Raw genomic sequence first — 18375 nt, 5'->3', positions numbered from 1 at the left:
GTTTAAGGCGCCTTCAAGTTTGTTTAAGGCGCCTTCAAGCTACAGTAACTTCTGCTACAGTAACTTTCTGCTCGTTTTGGCTTCCGAAGCTCCGTTCTTTTGGGTGATTGCGGCCAACCGGAATAGGGCTCACCCGAACCCAATTCCCGGCCTTCTCCTCGAGCAGCCTTCCGTCCCGGCTTAACGACCCTCGAACGCCGCGCACGCTCTTCACGCCCACCGGAGTACTCTTCCGCAGCTCTCTCGTCCTTCGGACGCACCGAGCCCGTCGGATCCCTTCCCGTGCCGTCCTTCTCGCTAGCTGCGTCTTCCGCTCGACTTCCTGTGTTTCTAAGCTCCTGCACACTCAGACACAGGGATCAAACACAACAGGACCTAACTAACTTGGTTGATCACATCAAAACTACCACGGGGTCCAACAATCTCCCCCTCTTTGATGTGCATCAACCCAAGTTCAAGTTAGGGTTAAAATAGACATAAAGAGTAATTTTAAAGAAAAAATTACTTAACTTACAAGTTAAGCATAATTTTTGCAATTCGTAAAATTGCAACACTTTTTATAAAAATAATAACAGAAATTTTAAATTTTTCTAACTCCCCCTAAACTTGTAATTTTCTCTCCCCCTTTGATCACAGCAAAAATGGGGTCCTAATTAGAGGGGGAAAAAAATTCTAAGTTAAAAGACTTTTTGAAAAAATCCAAGTAAATGAACTTTTAGAATTTTTCAGAAGAATATTTAAAAAAAAATTCTAAGGATTTTCCAAAAAAAATTCAAGTCAAAAAGCAAATTAAGTCTTTAGAATTTTTTAAGAAAAAATATTTCTAAAAATGAATTTATAAATAAAATTTTCAAAAATGTTTGATTAAACTTTCAAAGCATTATTTAATTCTAATTTTAAAATACTTTTTCAGAAAGTTAATTAAACCTTTCATTTCAATATTTCAGCTTCCAGGTCGTGGCGAGGCACTAGGCCTTCTTGGTTATTGGAGCAACAACCACTTCCTTGACAAAGCTTTATAAAGAAATTTATTGTTTAATTTTCTTCTCTGAAAGCGCTAAGTTTAATATTTCAACTAAGATCAGATATTATGATTTTTAAATTTCCATTTTAACTTCTCATAAGTTCTTAATTCATAGTTTTTTAGAATTATGGCAAAAAATATTGAGCGTGCAAGAATTTGTACATTTTCTATTGTTAGTTTGTCAAAATCTTTTAATTGACAAATTGTGTCTTTTAACTCAATATTCTTTAATAGTTTTTCAGTTTTTAATTTAAAATATTCTTTCGATGAAATAATTTGTAATTCATGAAAACCTTTCGGCAATATTTCAATTGAAGCAATTAATTTGCCAAGAGGTGGAGACCATACCTGACTTACCTTGTCGGTGGTTGATTCTCCTCCTATCGAGTTATTTTCGTCTTCTGATGTTTCTCCCCCTTCATCGATGCTCATTTGTGATGAGCATTCTAGGTCTTCAAGTTAGAGTTCGGTTACTGGTTCTGTCTCGGCACTTACCTCAGTTTCGGACTCTTCTGACGTCGGATCAGTGTCCATCGAGGAGTCGGATTCAACTTCAATTTGTTCTTCGTGGAGTTTTAAGAACTTTTCCCAAAGTTCTTTTGCGCTATTGTACTCTCCGACTTTGTCGAGATCTTCATTTGGTATTGTGGTTAGAAGATGAAATTCAGCTCGTGCATTTGCCATAAACTCGTGATGTTGCTTTTCGTTCCAGAGGTATTTCTCGAGCTCTTCTCCGTTTGCTTTCTTTGGTGCTTCATAACCAGATTTCATTATTAGATAAATAGAAAAATCAGAGTTAAGGTATACCTCCATCTTTTGCTTCCATGAAGCAAACTCCCCCTTGAATGTAGGTGGGTAGTCACTGTCTCCGGCCATCGTTTTGATCGTTGTGCGTCAGTCGGCAGTTAGTCCTTCTGAGCGGTCTGACTCTGATACCAATTGTTGGTGCAGCGGAGGCCGGCAAGAGGGGGTGAATTGATGAAAACACAAAATAAAAATACCCTCCTCGAATTTCAACTCAGAAAAGCAATAGTAAAATAATAACAATTAAATTAACAGAAGTAAAAAAGAAACTTCGCAATTAACCTGGTTACAACCAAGGAGGTTGTTAATCCAGGGCGATGAAAAAGCGCATTAGAAGAATCTCCTTTGCTGAAGGCGGAGAAGCCTTTTACACACTAACGGCTCAGAACTATTGCTAGGAATTAAGTACAGAGTTGATTGTCAAAGTTGTTATTGAATTCCTAGCTCCAGGGGCCTTTTTATAGCTCCTGGAAAGTCTATCCCGAGGGTCCAAGGCGCCTCCAACAAGGTTTAAGGCGCCTCCAGCTCGGTCAGCGGATAAAACTTTATCCGCAGCGCAAACGGTCAAAACAGACTGTTGAAGGCGCCTTGAACAGGCTTGAAGGCGCCTTCAAGCTTGTTTAAGGCGCCTTCAAGCTTGTTTAAGGCACCTTCAAGCTACAGTAACTTTCTGCTACAGTGATTTCCCGCCTCTTTTGACTCCTTTTCTTCTTCACTTTGGCTTCCGAAGCTTCGTTCTTTTGGGTGATTGCGGCCAACCGGAATAGGGCTCACCCGAACCCAATTCCCGGCCTTCTCCTCGAGCAGCCTTCCGTCCCGGCTTAACGTCCCTCGAACGCCACACACGCTCTTCACGCCCACCGGAGTACTCTTCCACAGCTCTCTCGTCCTTCGGACGCACCGAGCCCGTCGGCTCCCTTCCCGTGCCGTCCTTCTCGCTAGCTGCATCTTCTGCTCGACTTCCTGTGTTCCTAAGCTCCTGCACACTCAGACACAGGGATCAAACACAACAGGACCTAACTAATTTGGTTGATCACATCAAAACTACCACGAGGTCCAACAAGATGTTGGTTTAGGGGACTTTGGACTTATTTTTGGGCAAAAACAAGAGCTGGATCGATCAACCGATCGATTGGCTCATGCCCAATCGATCGGCCAATCGATTGGGAGAGTCCCCGCGATAAGTCTCCCCCCAATCGATCAGTGTCGATTGGGGAGAAGTGTCGCGCGAACAGAAAGCCTCCTAATCGATCAGCTGATCGATTGGGAGCCTCCGATCGATCGGGCGATCGATTGGGAGGTGTGATTTCGCGCGATAAACCCTGGATCGATCCGCTGATCAATCCAGGCAATTCCCAGGAGCACAGAGGCGCTTTGGATCGATCGGCCGATCGATCCAAAGCCTCCCCAATCGATTGGGAGCAATCCGATCGATTGGGATTTGACCGATGACGCAAGATATAGATGTTGGTGTGCATTCATCTTCGGAAGAACTTCCACGGCTTCGATTCTCTTCTACACAGCAGTTCTCCACAACCTTCTTCTCCAATCTCACGTCAGTTCTTGAAGGATCTTGGAGGCACGTCCAAGTCAAGAGGCAAGTTACAGCAAGAAGAAAAAGTTAGGGTTAGGGTTTTCATTGCATATCTTGTAAGATATTTCTTGTATTTGTCTTCCCTTGCTTTCTTCTTGTATTGAGAGTGTTGTAAGGCTTCTCCTCCTTCGGTAGTTACCGAAAATGAGTGTTTTCATAGTGGTGGGTGTGTGAGTGTGTTGATCCTTGGATTAGTCACCTCTTCTTGAGGTGGATACCAAGTAAATCCTTTGTGTTAGCGTTGTATGTGTTGTTTCTTGTATTTTCGCTGCATATCTTTAAAGAAACAAGCAACGAAGAGCATGAGATTGCGCCGAGCTATTCACACCCCCCCTCTAGCTACATAATTGGTCCCAATATATAACATAGGTGGATTTGGGTTAATAGTGTTAAGTTCCGCTTGCAATCCAAATCTAAACCATTAAAAATAGATAAGTTAAATTTGGAAAGCTGGAAGTACGAAAAATGCATAGATAAAGCATGCGCAAAGTATGTGAATGTGCGTCAAAACATGCTAAACAAAGGTATATAATCTACGCACATCAGTAGTATCTTGCCCCGGTTGATCTGCAGTTGATCGAACGCCTTCTTGAAAATTATGTTCACCAAGCTTTCTATGTCGACAAAGATACGGTGAATGGTATAATTAGCGATCACTGCTCGGATGATCAAGGCATCGTCATGAGGGATCTCAATTCTCTCTAAGTCCCGAGGCCCGAAGCTGATCTCGGGCCCGTTCGCCTCCTCCCGGCTGCATCCTACTATATGGATCTCCAGTCGTCATGCATACGACTTCCGGGCTCGATTGGAGTCACCGTTGGTCGGACCGCCAACGATGATGTTTATTTCTCCCCGGGCGGCATTGCTTCGATTCTCTTCTTCCCGAGCTGAGGGCCTGTTTCGGTCGTCTAGGCCCTGGGCGGGCTCAGCATGCTCTCTTCGTTGGTGTTCTCGCTCGGGCGATCTTCCCGCTGTTGGTCCCTTTAGAGGCCGGCAAGAGGGGAGGGGTGAATTGTCCTACAAAATAAAACTCGAACATTTCTCGGATTTCAACTATATCATAAACACTTGTAATAAAAAGTAGAGACTAAGTAAAGAAATCATACACCAGAGATTTACTTGGTTTGTAATCAGAGGATTGCTAATCCAAGGAAAGTAAGCGCACTATGATCTCCTCTGGGCGGAGAAGCCTCTTTACAACGTTGACAGCACAAATGAAAAGAACACAACTGAAAGCACAGAAAGAATTGATTACAAGTGAGTTGTTCTGAATGTGCAGACCAGTACTCTATTTATAGTACTGGTCCAGGCGCCTGAAAGGAGTTCCGGGCGCCCTGGGGGGTATAAAATTCTATCCCCAACGATCAGATCGCGTTTGACGCGATCCTGGTTAAAATCCAGGTCCGGGCGCCCCGGAGGGCTCCGGGCGCCCCGGAGCCCGAAGTCAACAACGTTGACTTTTTTGCCTCCGGTTCAGCTTGTCTCGGTCCGGGTCTTGTTCACTCCGGCTCCGCTAGCTTGGGTGATCTCGGCCATCTGGAATAGGGCTCACCCGAACCCAAGTTCCGGGCTTCTCCTCGAGCAGCCTTCCTTCCCGGTTTCTCGTCCCTCGAACACCGCGCACGTTCTTCTCGTCCACCGGTGTACTCTTCCGCGGTCACCTCGTCCCTCGGACGCACCGAGCCCGTCGGCTCTCTCTCCACGCCGTCCTTCTCGCTAGCCGCGTCTTCCACTCGACTTCTTGTGTTTCTAAGCTCCTGCACACTTAGACACAAGGGTTAAACAAACGCAGGACCTAACTTAGCTTGTTTGATCACATCAAAACACCTTGGGGTTCCAACAATCTCCCCCTTTTTGATATGAGCAACCCAAGTTAAGTTAGGGTAAACATATGTTATACAAACAATTTATATTCAAATAAGTCCAAATATTTTTCAAATGAAAAATTATATTACCTCCCCCTAGACTTAACATACTTCTCCCCCTTTGATCACATAAAAATTGGGGTTATTAACAAGTCTAAGGTTAATTCAAAAAAAACTTTGAGCGAAAAAAAATATCTAAGTAAAGACACTCTTCAGAATATTTATTTCGAGAAAAATTTAAGTAAAAACATTTTTCACATAAAAACAAAATTTTAAGATAACTTTAAAAAAAATTTCTAAGTCAATTTTCATAAAAATTTCTAAGATAATAAAAAATTTCTAAGTCAATTTTCATAAAAATTTCTAAGATAAAAAATTTCTAAGTAAAATTTTTTAAATATTTTCTAACACAAATTGAATAACTCTTTTAAAGCATTAAGTAATTTAAATTAATGATTTTTCAGTTAGTCAATTAATCTTTTCATTTCGATACTTGGCTTCCAGGTCGTGGCGAGGCACTAGGCCTTTTTGGTTATTGGAGCAACAACCACTTCCTTAGACAAAGTCTCATAAAGAAATTAGTTGTTTAATTTCCTTGCTGAAAATGCTTAGTCTGATTTTAATTTTAAATTAAACAAGTTTTTGGAACCCAGTAGAGGTTCTTACCTACAGGATTAACCAAGTATTTCCTAGGTACATAGATTTTTGATATATTTCTAATTTGACTTTGATGAAATCTATAATACCAATTTAAACCTCTATAATTTCTAAAAGTAGAAATATTTGAACCATTAGATTTTTTTAATATTTTTATTTCTTCTTTTAGTTTTTCATTTTCAATTTTTAATTTTTCAAAATCCTCTATAAGACATGATTTTGCCAAAATTCTTTTTGTTTCTAGAATTTCATTTTCTAATTTGATATTTTTATTTTCTAATTTATACATGGATTTAGCCATTGCCTTAATACCAAAATAAAGTTTATCAGGGGGTAAGAGGCATACCTCACTTACCATATCAGACTTAAAGCCTGAATCTCCCCTTGCTTCGCTACTTCCATCTGAGGTCGCTCCCCCTTCATCGATGCTGGGTTCTGATGTACTTTGTCTTTCGTAATTTACCATCAGTGCAATCCCCGCATATTCTTGAATCTCAGACTCAGATGAGGAAGTGTCGTCCCAAGTGGCTTTTAGGTTCTTGTGTTTCTTAGGTGTCTTCATTTTGTCCTTCTTTAGTTCTGGGCAATCCTCTCTTAAGTGTCCTTCCTTTTGACACGGGTAGCAGCGCACTTTTCTTCTATTTCTTGGATTCTTTTTATTCTGCATTTCTTTAAATTTATTAGCTCTAAAAAACTTTTTAAAATTTCTTACCATATATGCTTCTTGGTCTTCTTCGGAGTCTGACTCGGGTTCATCCTTCTTGGTTGCGTTCAACGCCATTATCTGACTTGAGTCTTTTGTTGTAGCTGCACACCTGGTTTCATGTAACTCAAGAGTAGAAAACAACTCTTCTAAAGTACTTACCTCCAGTTCTTTTGAAATATAGTATGCGTCGACGATTGATGTCCACTCCGGAGTTCTGGGAAATGCGTTGAGTGCATAGCGTATGCTGTCCCGATTTGTTACCGTTTCTCCGAGGTTCTCGAGATCAGTAATCAGTTCTTTTACCTTTGCATGTAGATTGGCTACCTTCTCACCTTTTTCCAAACGAATGCTCATCAACTTATTCCGGAGGATGTCTCTTCTTGCGAGCTTCGCTTCAGACGTGCCTTCATGGAGTTCCAGGAACTTCTCCCAGAGTTCTTTAGCAGATGAATAACTTCCGATGCGGTTGACCTCTTGAGGTGGTAACACACTCAGCAGGTGATATTCTGCACGGCTATTTGCTACAAATTCACTCTGCTCCTTCTTTGTCCAATTGCTCTCTTCTTTTTCTTTTCCATCTTGATTCGTCGGAGCTAAAAAACCATACTTCATTATAAACCGAATTTCGAAATCAGTTCTTAGGAATACCTCCATACGACGCTTCCAGTCTGCGAAGTTCCCCTCGAATTTTGGTGGGACGATGCTTGGTCCGGCCATCTTGTTGCTTCGATCGGCGGTTAGTCCTCCTGAAGCGCCTTGCTCTGATACCACTTGTTGGTCCCTTTAGAGGTCGGCAAGAGGGGAGGGGTGAATTGCCCTACAAAATAAAACTCAAACCTTTCTCGGATTTCAACTATATCATAAACACTTGTAATAAAAAGTAGAGACTAAGTAAAGAAATCATACACCAGAGATTTACTTGGTTTGCAATCAGAGGATTGCTAATCCAAGGAAAGTAAGCGCACTATGATCTCCTCTGGGCGGAGAAGCCTCTTTACAACGTTGACAGCACAAATGAAAAGAACACAACTGAAAGCACAGAAAGAATTGATTACAAGTGAGTTGTTCTGAATGTGCAGACCAGTACTCTATTTATAGTACTGGTCCGGGCGCCTGAAAGGAGTTCCGGGCGCCCTTGGGGGTATAAAATTCTATCCCCAACGATCAGATCGCGTTTGACGCGATCCTGGTCAAAATCCAGGTCCGAGCGCCCCGGAGCCCGAAGTCAACAACGTTGACTTTTTCGCCTCCGGTTCAGCTCGTCTCGGTCCGGGTCTTGTTCACTCCAGCTCCGCTAGCTTGGGTGATCTCGGCCATCCGGAATAGGGCTCACCCGAACCCAAGTTCCGGCCTTCTCCTCGAGCAGCCTTCCTTCCCGGTTTCTCGTCCCTCGAACGCCGCGCACGTTCTTCTCGTCCACCGGTGTACTCTTCCGCGGTCACCTCGTCCCTCGGACGCACCGAGCCCGTCGGCTCTCTCTCCATGCCGTCCTTCTCGCTAGCCGCGTCTTCCGCTCGACTTCCTGTGTTCCTAAGCTCCTGCACACTTAGACACAAGGGTTAAACAAACGCAAGACCTAACTTAGCTTGTTTGATCACATCAAAACACCTTGGGGTTCCAACACCCGCATCTCGTTGCCCCAGCAGATTGATGTCTGTGTCGCCGGTCGGGAGAGGGGGTCGGCGGTAGTAGCTTCGTTGAGCTAGTCAACTGACGATAGGCATCAATCCTCAGCAGTCGCGTGTGTTGTGCGACGTGGACTAATGGAAAGAGCAAAACATAGATGTTCATACCTTGCCCTTTGATGCTTTTGGTCGGCCGAACACGCCATGCTGCACGACATGCGTCCTTGTTTCATGTGGCCACCCTCCTTCGGGTCTTGGCCCCCTGGGTGGCTAGTGGTTGCTCATCGGTCGGCGTTCGTTCGACGTCGAGAGCTCAGCTAGTGTCTCCTTCCTTCTGGCCGCTTGAGCTTCTTCCACGTTGATGTACTCATTGGCCTTTTTGAGCATGTGATCATAATCCCTGGGCAGCTTCCTTATGAGCGATCGAAAGAAGTCTCCCTCGACGAGCCCCTGAGTGAATGCATTCATCATGGTCTCGGATGAGACCGAAGGGATATCCATAGCCACCTGATTGAAGCGCTGAATATAGCTCGTAGAGCTTCCCTTGGTCCTTGCTTTAAGGAAAATAGGCTGAGGCTTGTCTTTTGGTAGCGTCTGCTGCTCGCGAAATGGTGTAAGAAGGTCGTTCGGAAGTCTTTGAAGTTTCATATGGATCTGTTCGACAGCCTTCTGAACCAGCGTTGCGCCGAGCTGGAAAGTGTGGTGAGGAAGACTCAGCATTTCACTCCATCCATGTACTGGTGGAGTGTGGCTTCATTATCGAACCTATCCAGATGATCATCTAGATCGGCTGAACCATTGTAGGACCCGATCGCCAGCAGGGTGTAGTGCTTAGGAAGAGGATCTCATAATATGTCTTCGGAGAACTGGCGGTTGATCCGCTCGGGGGATATGTTGTCATGAGGCGCCTTGCCCTTTCGTGCGTCCTGAACGGGCGCTTCGTCCGAAGAAGATCCCCTCTCTTGGTTGGCTTGGGCTATCTCCGAGGGTGTTTGGAACAGTGCCCGATGAAAAGGTCTGAGTGCGGGTGGCGCCTCTCCATGTATGCCGGTTGGCACTCGGTTCCGCCCCCAGATAGAAAGTTACTCCGGGTGGTCCTCCTATGCTGCTCGGCCTCCTGCTGCAGACGTTGCTTGTTGCGCTTGCCAATCGGCTAGCCCCTTCTGATGTTGTTGCTCGACTATTTTCTGCGCTCGAGCTTGCACGAGCAGGTCAAGCTCTTCTTGGGTGAGTGTCACTGTGTGAAGTCGTCTAGTGTCTTCCATCCTCTCGGCTCAGATACAGGTTGTGTTCTCATAGACAGCGCCAAATATGATCCTGTCCGACAGTCGAGGTGACGGAAGCTGGGGATGTAGTGCTCCGGTTGACCGTGTGTTGACTCCTCGCGATCCTGGAACCACAACCACGTAAGTGCCGAGCCAGGGAAGAGGTCCCTGATAATGACCCTCCGACGTTGAAGTCAATCACCGATGGTGTGTGGAAACAAAGCAAAGTAGCGAACAGTAGCAGCAACAATAAATTATTGCATACCTCCCTTGAAGCTTGGACCCCCCCCCCCTTTTTTTTATATAGAGCTCCTGTAGCGCACGTGCATGCTTCCTAAGGTGTGCATGCTTCTCGAAGCTTCCCCTGAAAAGATGTATCAATAAAGTGTCCCTGACACAATACCTTAACGAACCGAGCATATCTCTGAAGTGATAGTGGAAACTTCTGTCGTACGATCTTCTGTCTGAACCAGTCGCCGACCATGCCGCATGTCAACGGCGTATGCTCCTAAAAAGATAATATCCAACTAGCGGTGTCTTTTACTGGGTCGAGCGGGATAGCCACTAGAAGGATAACTGCTCGATTCGGGTTCTTACTTTCTGCTCGGCTGAGCATATTATCTGGCCGAGCGGGAAGGCCGCTCGACCGGTGCTCCCGCTATCCTGATCCATGAGGCATTATCTGGACGAGCGGGAAAGCCGCTCGGCGTGCCCTTGCAGATACCTAACAGTCTTTCTGAGCGTCGGAAGCTCGGAACACAGCCGAGCTGTTATGATGTCGGATCGGGTCTTCATTATCTCGATCGGGCGAGCGTGCTACTCGATCAGCCAATGGTATAGGGGTGTTTGATCACCTTGACTCTGACCTCCATCATGACATTGACCTCTACTATGGTAGCCGGGTGGGGCTTCCCCCCCTTTATCACCGCATCATAGATATTCATTTACATTCATTTGAAACTTAATGACAAATGATGAAATTATATTGGAGTACTACAACAAATATAAATAAGTGTTGAATATCTTGATCAAATTATTTTCAAGAGATAAATTTATTTATTTAAGATTATGTCTCGATATTTATAATTTTGAATAAGGATGAGTACTAATAATTAAAATGATTCAAAATTAATAATTAAATTAATGGATTGATGAATTAGTGATAGTAGTGGTACTTAGTGGTTAAAGAAAAAAATATTTTTGTATTTATATTAGTTGAGTTAATAGTGTAAAATTATAAAGGTAGTAGTTTATTTAAATTATATAAGTATTTTATAAATAAGTTACGTGTTTTATGAATAATTAATTAAAATTAAAGTTATTATGTTCCACTTATATATTCTTGTCATTTTATCATCCTCATAGCTTTTGGTGCTTATTTTCAATCTAGTCCAAAGAGTTCCCATTTTATTATCATCAAATGGATCCTAAGCCACCTTTCAGTTTATGGCATATGCCAAGATGCACAAAAGCACAAGCGAAAGCCATGCGACGGTGGAGAAGAATATGAGACCCGAAGGGCGCAGTGCCTGCACGAAGCTAGCCAGAACGCAAGCAGGCATCATGGAAAAGGCGGGCGAGAGTATCTCCGGTGGCGGACATGGTGATTAGACTTTTGCAAAGGGATCCATGCCGCGGATCAATCACATCAACATGTCATCGTCGACGTCGCCCATCCATTCCCTCCATGCATCTTTTTCCTCATGTTTGGCTACAGCACAACTCAGCACATCTGATTGATTCAATGCTCCACTCCATCCCCACCTCTGCGTAAAGTATTCATTTAAACACATCTGCCATGTCTTCTTATTCATCTCTCTCCTCCTTTAATCATGTACATACATATCTGGTGGGTTGTGGGCAGGTTCGAGTGCAACCTCATGGGGGGTCGGATGTAATCAATTATTGCATGGCCCATCGTTCTCCCATGCCTCGCTCCTGTTTGTGTATCAACAGTGTTTTCATGGAGAGTCCCTAACCAAACCTATCAAGCAAAGACTTTGTTGCTGCAAATGATTGAAGACAACAGGTGGGACACTGGAGGTCTCTTTCCTTCTCCCTGCATCTATTGTTTGGGACAGTGTATCACTGAAATTGGCACTCCAAAAATGTGAAAGTGAACTCTTTTTTTTTCTTTCTATTTAATTAACACTTGGGTGCTTTTACCCCATGCTAGACTTTAAAGCAAATAAAATGAGATTTTAATTATGAATGACCACAAATTGATGTACTAATTCAACTAAGAGCTTTTTTTTAATGAAATAAGCCTCTTGTATATGATTTATCTTAAAGTAAGTCTCAATTTTAATTTAGTCTTTTTCATACTTAAAAGAAGAGGTTGAGGGATCTCAATGGGCCCTCGTTGGTTGAATATGGACGAAGGCAAAGCATTGGAAAACCGAATTAGTAGGAATCCAATAGGATGTAATGATTATATATATATATATATATATATATATATATATATATATATATATATATATATATATATATATATATATATATATAATCAATTTTAAAATAATAAAATTTCAATTTGGCTTTTGTACATGAAAATTTTACATCCTATATAAAAAACACAACAATATACTTTCTTCAAAATTATCTGAGAGTTCGCATTCGTGATATGACAGCTGAGAATTAATTCTACTGAAGAGCCTACACTACACTAGGCTCTACCATTTGCATCTCTCTTCCTCTTTCCTGGAGGCAATTAATTCAGTGTTTTAGCTGCCCTCTTGCTAGTAAAGGCTACCTCATAGCCATTTCTTCATATCGCTTGCAACAAAAGGTCATACACGGACTACGGATGTCCCATATAATTGACCATGAAATCATCTCTAATAGACCATGTCAGAAAATTATAGTTAACCAGCATATAGGAGGGCGGGCGTTATACACTTGTAGCTATTAGTGAAGCTTAGGCTACTTGCTAAACCATGCCATGGAGACTGCCATAAAACTAGAGTACGTAACTCAAGCTCATAGTTTAATTGTATATGCTTGCATATGGATATTAGAAAAATACAGTAGCTATAGAGACGTCGAAGCTGATTAGCCACAGTGCGTGCATGAACAGATGGAACTAATCAAAACGTAATCTTGATGTTTTAGTTAATTAACATTCTGGCAAACGTTTGCCATAACTTGAATTTTTCGAGGCGCGTGTTATATAAGATTATTTAACCTGCAAAGTCTGTGTCGATTCTGCCTGTTGAGGGACATGCAATAAATGGAGATTCATACGTAGAGAACAGTAGCAAGATTGTCCTCTTCTCAGCTTCCCAATCTCATGTTCTAAATTAACCAAAAGTATTATTATATATAAGCCTTTTTGTAAAATCACAGAGCATACGATGAAAAACTATTTTGGCCAAATAGTTCCTTCTCTAATGCCGAAGTAGGAAAAAAAAGATTTTTTAATGGTGAGGATGTTCATGATTCTCTTTTCATAGGATCTATGGAAGCCAATTTAATTACCTCCACGGGCATAATCGAGTTAGTACATGAAAACAGGAATTGAATCTGGGATGGATAATTTATTGGGAATAAATCCCTTCAATTATTCGGTCATTATGATTTACGTCCTTAATATATATTAATGTAGAGCCGACTTTGAGGAGTACTGAGGGTGAATGAGTCATCTTTCACCATAATAGAAGGTCCAATTTTTTTTTGTGATAATTATATTATATATCTTTTGCAATAAAAGGTGATAAACCTCATCCGAGGGCCCTCTAAGATTATCCTACATGACTTGAAAAAGAGATAAATCACCGAGGATTCGTCCAACACAGCTTAATTCCCTTTGCACGGGGTCAGATGACCGACCAGTGAGGCATTGTGTACATGTTGGGGATCAACCTTCTGATTTATTGAAACAACACTATATGCAGGTACCAACTGTGTAAACTCATGAGGGCAAAGATATTATATAAATATATATCTTGATTTAATAAAATTGAGGCTTAAACATATCTAGATGGCGAGTAGTATGATTAACTAGTTTCATATGAAAAATGGTATGAAAAATAGTTGTACATGTTATGCATGATAGATTTCTGAGGCTTAAAGAAATTATATTGAAGCTTAACTAAACAATGCTTACGTAACTATTTCAGTCGTTTCACATTTTATTGACAACTTTCTTAGTTTGATATAGTGAAAGTATTGATATTAAGGAGCAAATTACATTTGGAAATAAATAGCATGTTTCATAAAGATGAGAAAGAGTAACGTAACCTAGAAGGGACGCAATAGTAAAATTATTATCATAGGACTTTGGTAACGAATTCAACTTATGAAAATAATCTCTTGCAATGGAATGTAATACTGTATACGATAGATTCAATATGATCTAACTCTTTTCTGAGAGGCCCGTATTAATAAAAACTTCATACACCAAACTACTACCCTTATGAGAAATTGACCAATAACTTTAGCTAGACGAGTACCTACGAGGAAGCTAATGGATTCAAAGTGACTTTTGGTAAGTGGATCTACATAATTGGATCTTAATTACAATGATTTTTACTGTCTTGCTAGGGATAACCCAAAGACACATATAAGATAGGTAATTCATACAAAATGCACAATTCAATGCATTTCATTGCACCAAATAGACAAAATAGCAATATTAACATGCTAGTTATCTATAGTCGAAAGGATGTAGGGGACCTCCCTAAAAGGTCAAGCTATGTCATCAGCCAAATCAATTACACACATACTTGGTCTTGGTGGATACCAATAGTGAAGTATATGACTTTGGTATGATATCATATTAGAGTTTTAGATAAAGTATAAGAGAGCAATATATTATCAAGGTGGAGAATGTTGAACCTATTAGGCTTGACTATTAGCCTAATCATCAAGGTGAATGTTTTTTAGCATGGTTATGTATGTGAAGGCACTAATTAATTAATATAGGAACATCAGTACAATTAATCAAGTTGTTTACTTCTTTTAATCAAACTCCAATATTAGCATTGATTCTAACTAGTAAAATACATACACACATGTATACACACAGACAACCTACTGAATTATGAATTCAGGTGTATGAATCAGGAGTCAAAAGCAACCTGAAGTATCTTTTTGAGCCTGGATATGCATGCATGCATGCATACCTGGTGGCGAACATTGATGAAGAGCAAAGCCTAACGACAAGCATCTAAAAGCAAATAGGAACAATAGAAATATAGCACTTGCCAAACAGTTCAAAGTCTTTCCACATAGCGAGAGAGACTAAGAGAAAGAGAGCACACGCGTCGGTAGACAAATTAAGGCACGGCTAGTTAGCCACGGGCGAGCACACACCAACCTTTTCCCTCAGGCGTTTGCACCCTCCGCAGCCGTGCCGGCCCAAACTCGACATCCATTTAAAGTACAACAACTCGGAAACAAAAGAAAAGAAAAGAAAGAAAAAGAAAAAGAAGTGAAGAAGAAGAAGAAGAAAAAAGAGGAAGAGAAAATAAGCGAAAGTAAAGGGGGTAGTAGGAACCCTAAGAACAACAACAGCAGCAACAGTAGCGGCAGTAGCAGCAGAGGGGGGAGATGGAGAGAGAAGGTGTGTTTGTTTGTGTGTGTCGTCCTTGGCGCTTAGAAAGGAGTGACTCCCGTGTTTGCAGCAGCAGCGGCAGCGGCAGCGGCAGAGGCAGCGGCAGCGGCAGCGGCAGCGGCTGTGGGGTAGAAGCCCTCCTTGGGAAGAACATCCTCAGCCCCTTCCTGCAAATTTAAAGATACAAGAGAGGAAAAGAAAAAGGTGAGGGTGTAGTGGTAGTAGTAGTAGTGGTAGTAGTATTAGTGGTAGAGTAGTGGGCTTGCAAGATTCTTCTGCTCTGATGATCTACGGTGCATGTGTATTCGAGCTAAAACCCAGAAAAAGTATAAAGAAGGAGAGGAAGAGATGTGACCAGGGGATTGTCAAGCTCTGGAAGAGATTTAACTTTAGGTTTTTAGAGCAAAAGAAAACATAGTTTCGCTTGTTTACCGGAAGCTGGCGCAGGTTGGCCTTCTTCAGACCCTGATCGGGCATCAGGCCGAAATGGATGTGCGGAAAGTGGGCCCACTGAAACAGCAAATATTGTGGCTCATCTCTTCAACATCCATCAAGGTTCAATCCATCGATCGTATGCACACTAGTTAAAGTTTAGCAAGCTTACGTTCTTCGCAGCGGCGCTGAAGGCCTCCCTGTGAGTGATGTCGGGATTCCCAGCCTTAATGCGTTGGATTTCGTCCCTGCAGCATTTGACCATGCATGTACAAGAATTATTAATGGATAGCCTTAGCTTGTAATTTAGCCATGGACGCTCTGCCCTTCACTTACTTGATGAATCGATTGTACGCAGATGGAACTCTCTGCCTCTTCTCCGGAGCTGCACAAGTTTAATTACATGCACCTTAATTCCATCGTTAATTTTAAAGCTACAGCTTGCGTTATATATATATATATATATATATATATGTTGTGCAGTAATCAGCAATTAGGATAGGATATTATAGTTGCGGACGATCGAGCAAGCTAGCGAGTGATGATGAAGGGAACAGAAATTATGGAGAAGAGAGTGAGGAGGGAAGGCACTATTGCTACAGGGAAGAGCTTGAAGGCGAGGTACGCAGTGCAGTTATTGCAGCAGATGGCTTTCCTCTGGTAGACCAGAGACCAGAAGACAAGCTCCTGTGTGGCGATGCAATGAGCTGCTTCTGCAACACATTCTCGCTATTTTGTTTGCATTCTACTCGATTGCACAGTCTTATGCCTCCGTCGCAATTATTCCTTTTGCTGCAGGCTGGAGGAAGATGGTGGTGGTGGAGGGAGGGAGGGAGGGAGGGAGGGGCAGATAAATATAGGGTTTCAAGTTACTGCAAGTGCAAGTGTAATGCGCATATCGTAATTAGCTAGAGAGGGAAAGGGAAGCGTTTTTAAAGATGAGGAAGAAGCTCTCACGTCTGTTGACCACTGGGGCGCGTGGGAGCTGGTCGTCTTCCACCCCTTTCACTGCAGTCGCCATAGCGTTGCCGTTGTTAATGCCGGCGGCGGCGTTGCTGCTGATGAGGCTGCTGCCGTTGTTGCTGCAGCTGTTGCCGTTGTTAGTATTGCATAGCATGGAGGGATCCAGCAGCAAGCTCGGCGGCTGGCACTGCAGCTCATCCTGATCCGTTAACGGCAGCGCAGTAGATGTAGTCAGCTAGCTAGCGAACCAAACAATCACGAGCACATGGAAGCATATCACATACCAGGAGGTTTTGATGAGGTGGGTTGAAGCAGCCATGGCTGAGGTGGTGGAGCTGGTTGGCGGCGGGGAGAAGAAGGCCTCTCATGTTGACGGAGAGGAGGTTGGTGCAGTGGCCGCACCTCACCGTCACCGTCTTGAACAAGCTGGTGTAGGGAACGCTCACCTGCATGGAGATCATCAGCAGGAAGAAATCAATCACCTGAAACTCAGCAAAATCGAAGAGGAACAGGGCAGGAAAAATCTAGAGGTGGACAGGAAGGGAATAAATCAGAAAGCGAGATGGATATAGGCATATGCATATGTACCGCGAGGACGGTGTCGCAAAAGTTGCAGTGGACGTAGCAGAGGTGCTCGGAAGGGGGTGGGGAGAGGTGGTCCAAGGAAAAGGCGGCTGAGGAGGATGACATGGTGGTGGGATTTGACGGGTGGTGGGTGGTCGGGTGGGTGGCCAACCGACGCGATCGATCGATGGAATGGAAGGAGCTAGGCGATCGAGGGGACGGAATCCTTGCCCTCCCTGCAGCCGCCGCGCGCGGGGGTGCTGTAGTCGTGGTAGTGTTTGTCGCCTGAGAGAGACTGGGGAGGGAGAGAGCTAGCTGAGATGAGCGAATAAGATTCTCTTCCTAACTGCTTTCGCTATGATTCTTGATTTGATGCTTTGATTTGATGCTTTGATTGATGGATGATTCTATATTTCCTCGGATCTGTAGTTCCCCGATTTGAAAAATGGGAGGAGAGAAGGCGGCCAGGGCGAGCCCGAGTGAGAGAAAGAGGTGGAGATCAGCAGGATGAATGGAAAGATGGTGGAAAGAAGAAAGAGAGAAGAAAGGAGATAAGAAAGAGATCGAGCTAGCGAAGAAAGGAAAATGGTGGAGCTGATGAGATGAGATGATGGCTCAGGCCTGCGTGATACAGAACAGAGAGTAGTAGTAAACATATAGGCAGGCCCAAAGAAACCAAGGCAGAGAAAAGAAAAACTCTCTCTCTCTCCTCTCTCCTCTCTCCGCTCTCCTCTCTCACAACATATAAAACACAGTACAGCCACCGCAGCACACATCCACTGTTTAAAGAACACTAAGGTATGTGGATGGAGTGTTAAGGAATGGTCTCCTTTCAACCACTGTTTCAGCCAAAGAATGTTTAGTATCTTTATGTAGGGCTAATCAAATTTCAGTTCCTGCATGTCTCGAGTAAGGATATTGGCCATATATATCTTTGTCATCTCTACGACCTCATTTTTCAGATCATGACTTGCATTTAGCTAGATATGCTTGGTATATAGCCCTAGCTAATAATTATTGACTCTTAATTCGCCAAGGATTGTTGGTGAGCCCTACCTACATTGAAATCAAGTTTTGTGGAGAAAGTTTTATTTTTCTTAAAAGGAATTTATCGACATATGAGAATGAACTGTCTTTAAAGTCATTGAAAAGTGTTCTATATCAATTAATTGATGTATTTCAAAGCCTGATGAAGAACAGATAAACTCTCGTGAAATTAGCTAGATAATATCACAAATATATTCAAGAATGAATGATAAGATAGAATTTTTTTTATTATATGTTGAATAAATCTTTTCAAACAACGAAGATGTTTTCAC

At 42.7% G+C, this 18375-nt stretch overlaps 1 protein-coding gene across 1 annotated transcript; it reads right to left on the bottom strand.

The window, feature by feature from the left end:
- Positions 1 to 14711: 14711 nt before the first annotated feature.
- Positions 14712 to 17797, bottom strand: LOC122008059 (protein YABBY 4-like). Its single transcript, XM_042563642.1, has 7 exons — positions 17081 to 17797; positions 16777 to 16938; positions 16487 to 16691; positions 15866 to 15914; positions 15702 to 15777; positions 15530 to 15607; positions 14712 to 15264 (listed from the first exon to the last, which is right to left on the bottom strand). The coding sequence occupies exons 1-7, from the start codon at positions 17180 to 17182 to the stop codon at positions 15139 to 15141; spliced, it is 798 nt and encodes a 265-aa protein (XP_042419576.1). The 5' UTR covers positions 17183 to 17797; the 3' UTR covers positions 14712 to 15138.
- Positions 17798 to 18375: the final 578 nt, after the last annotated feature.

This window comes from Zingiber officinale, chromosome 8A (genome assembly GCF_018446385.1).
Source record: "Zingiber officinale cultivar Zhangliang chromosome 8A, Zo_v1.1, whole genome shotgun sequence".
Lineage (NCBI taxonomy): Eukaryota > Viridiplantae > Streptophyta > Magnoliopsida > Zingiberales > Zingiberaceae > Zingiber > Zingiber officinale.
The sequence above is the reverse complement of the archived record's forward strand: the minus strand, read 5'-3'. Positions and strand labels throughout refer to the sequence as shown.

Coding starts and splice junctions, on each gene's coding strand:
- LOC122008059 (XM_042563642.1), bottom strand. CDS start 17,182: ATGTCATCCTCCTCAGCCGCCTTTTCCTTGGACCACCTCTCCCCACCC. Junction 15,915..16,486: donor CGCCCCAGTGGTCAACAGAC/GTGAGAGCTTCT, acceptor AAACTTGTGCAG/CTCCGGAGAAGAGGCAGAGA. Junction 15,265..15,529: donor CCAACCTGCGCCAGCTTCCG/GTAAACAAGCGA, acceptor TTAAATTTGCAG/GAAGGGGCTGAGGATGTTCT.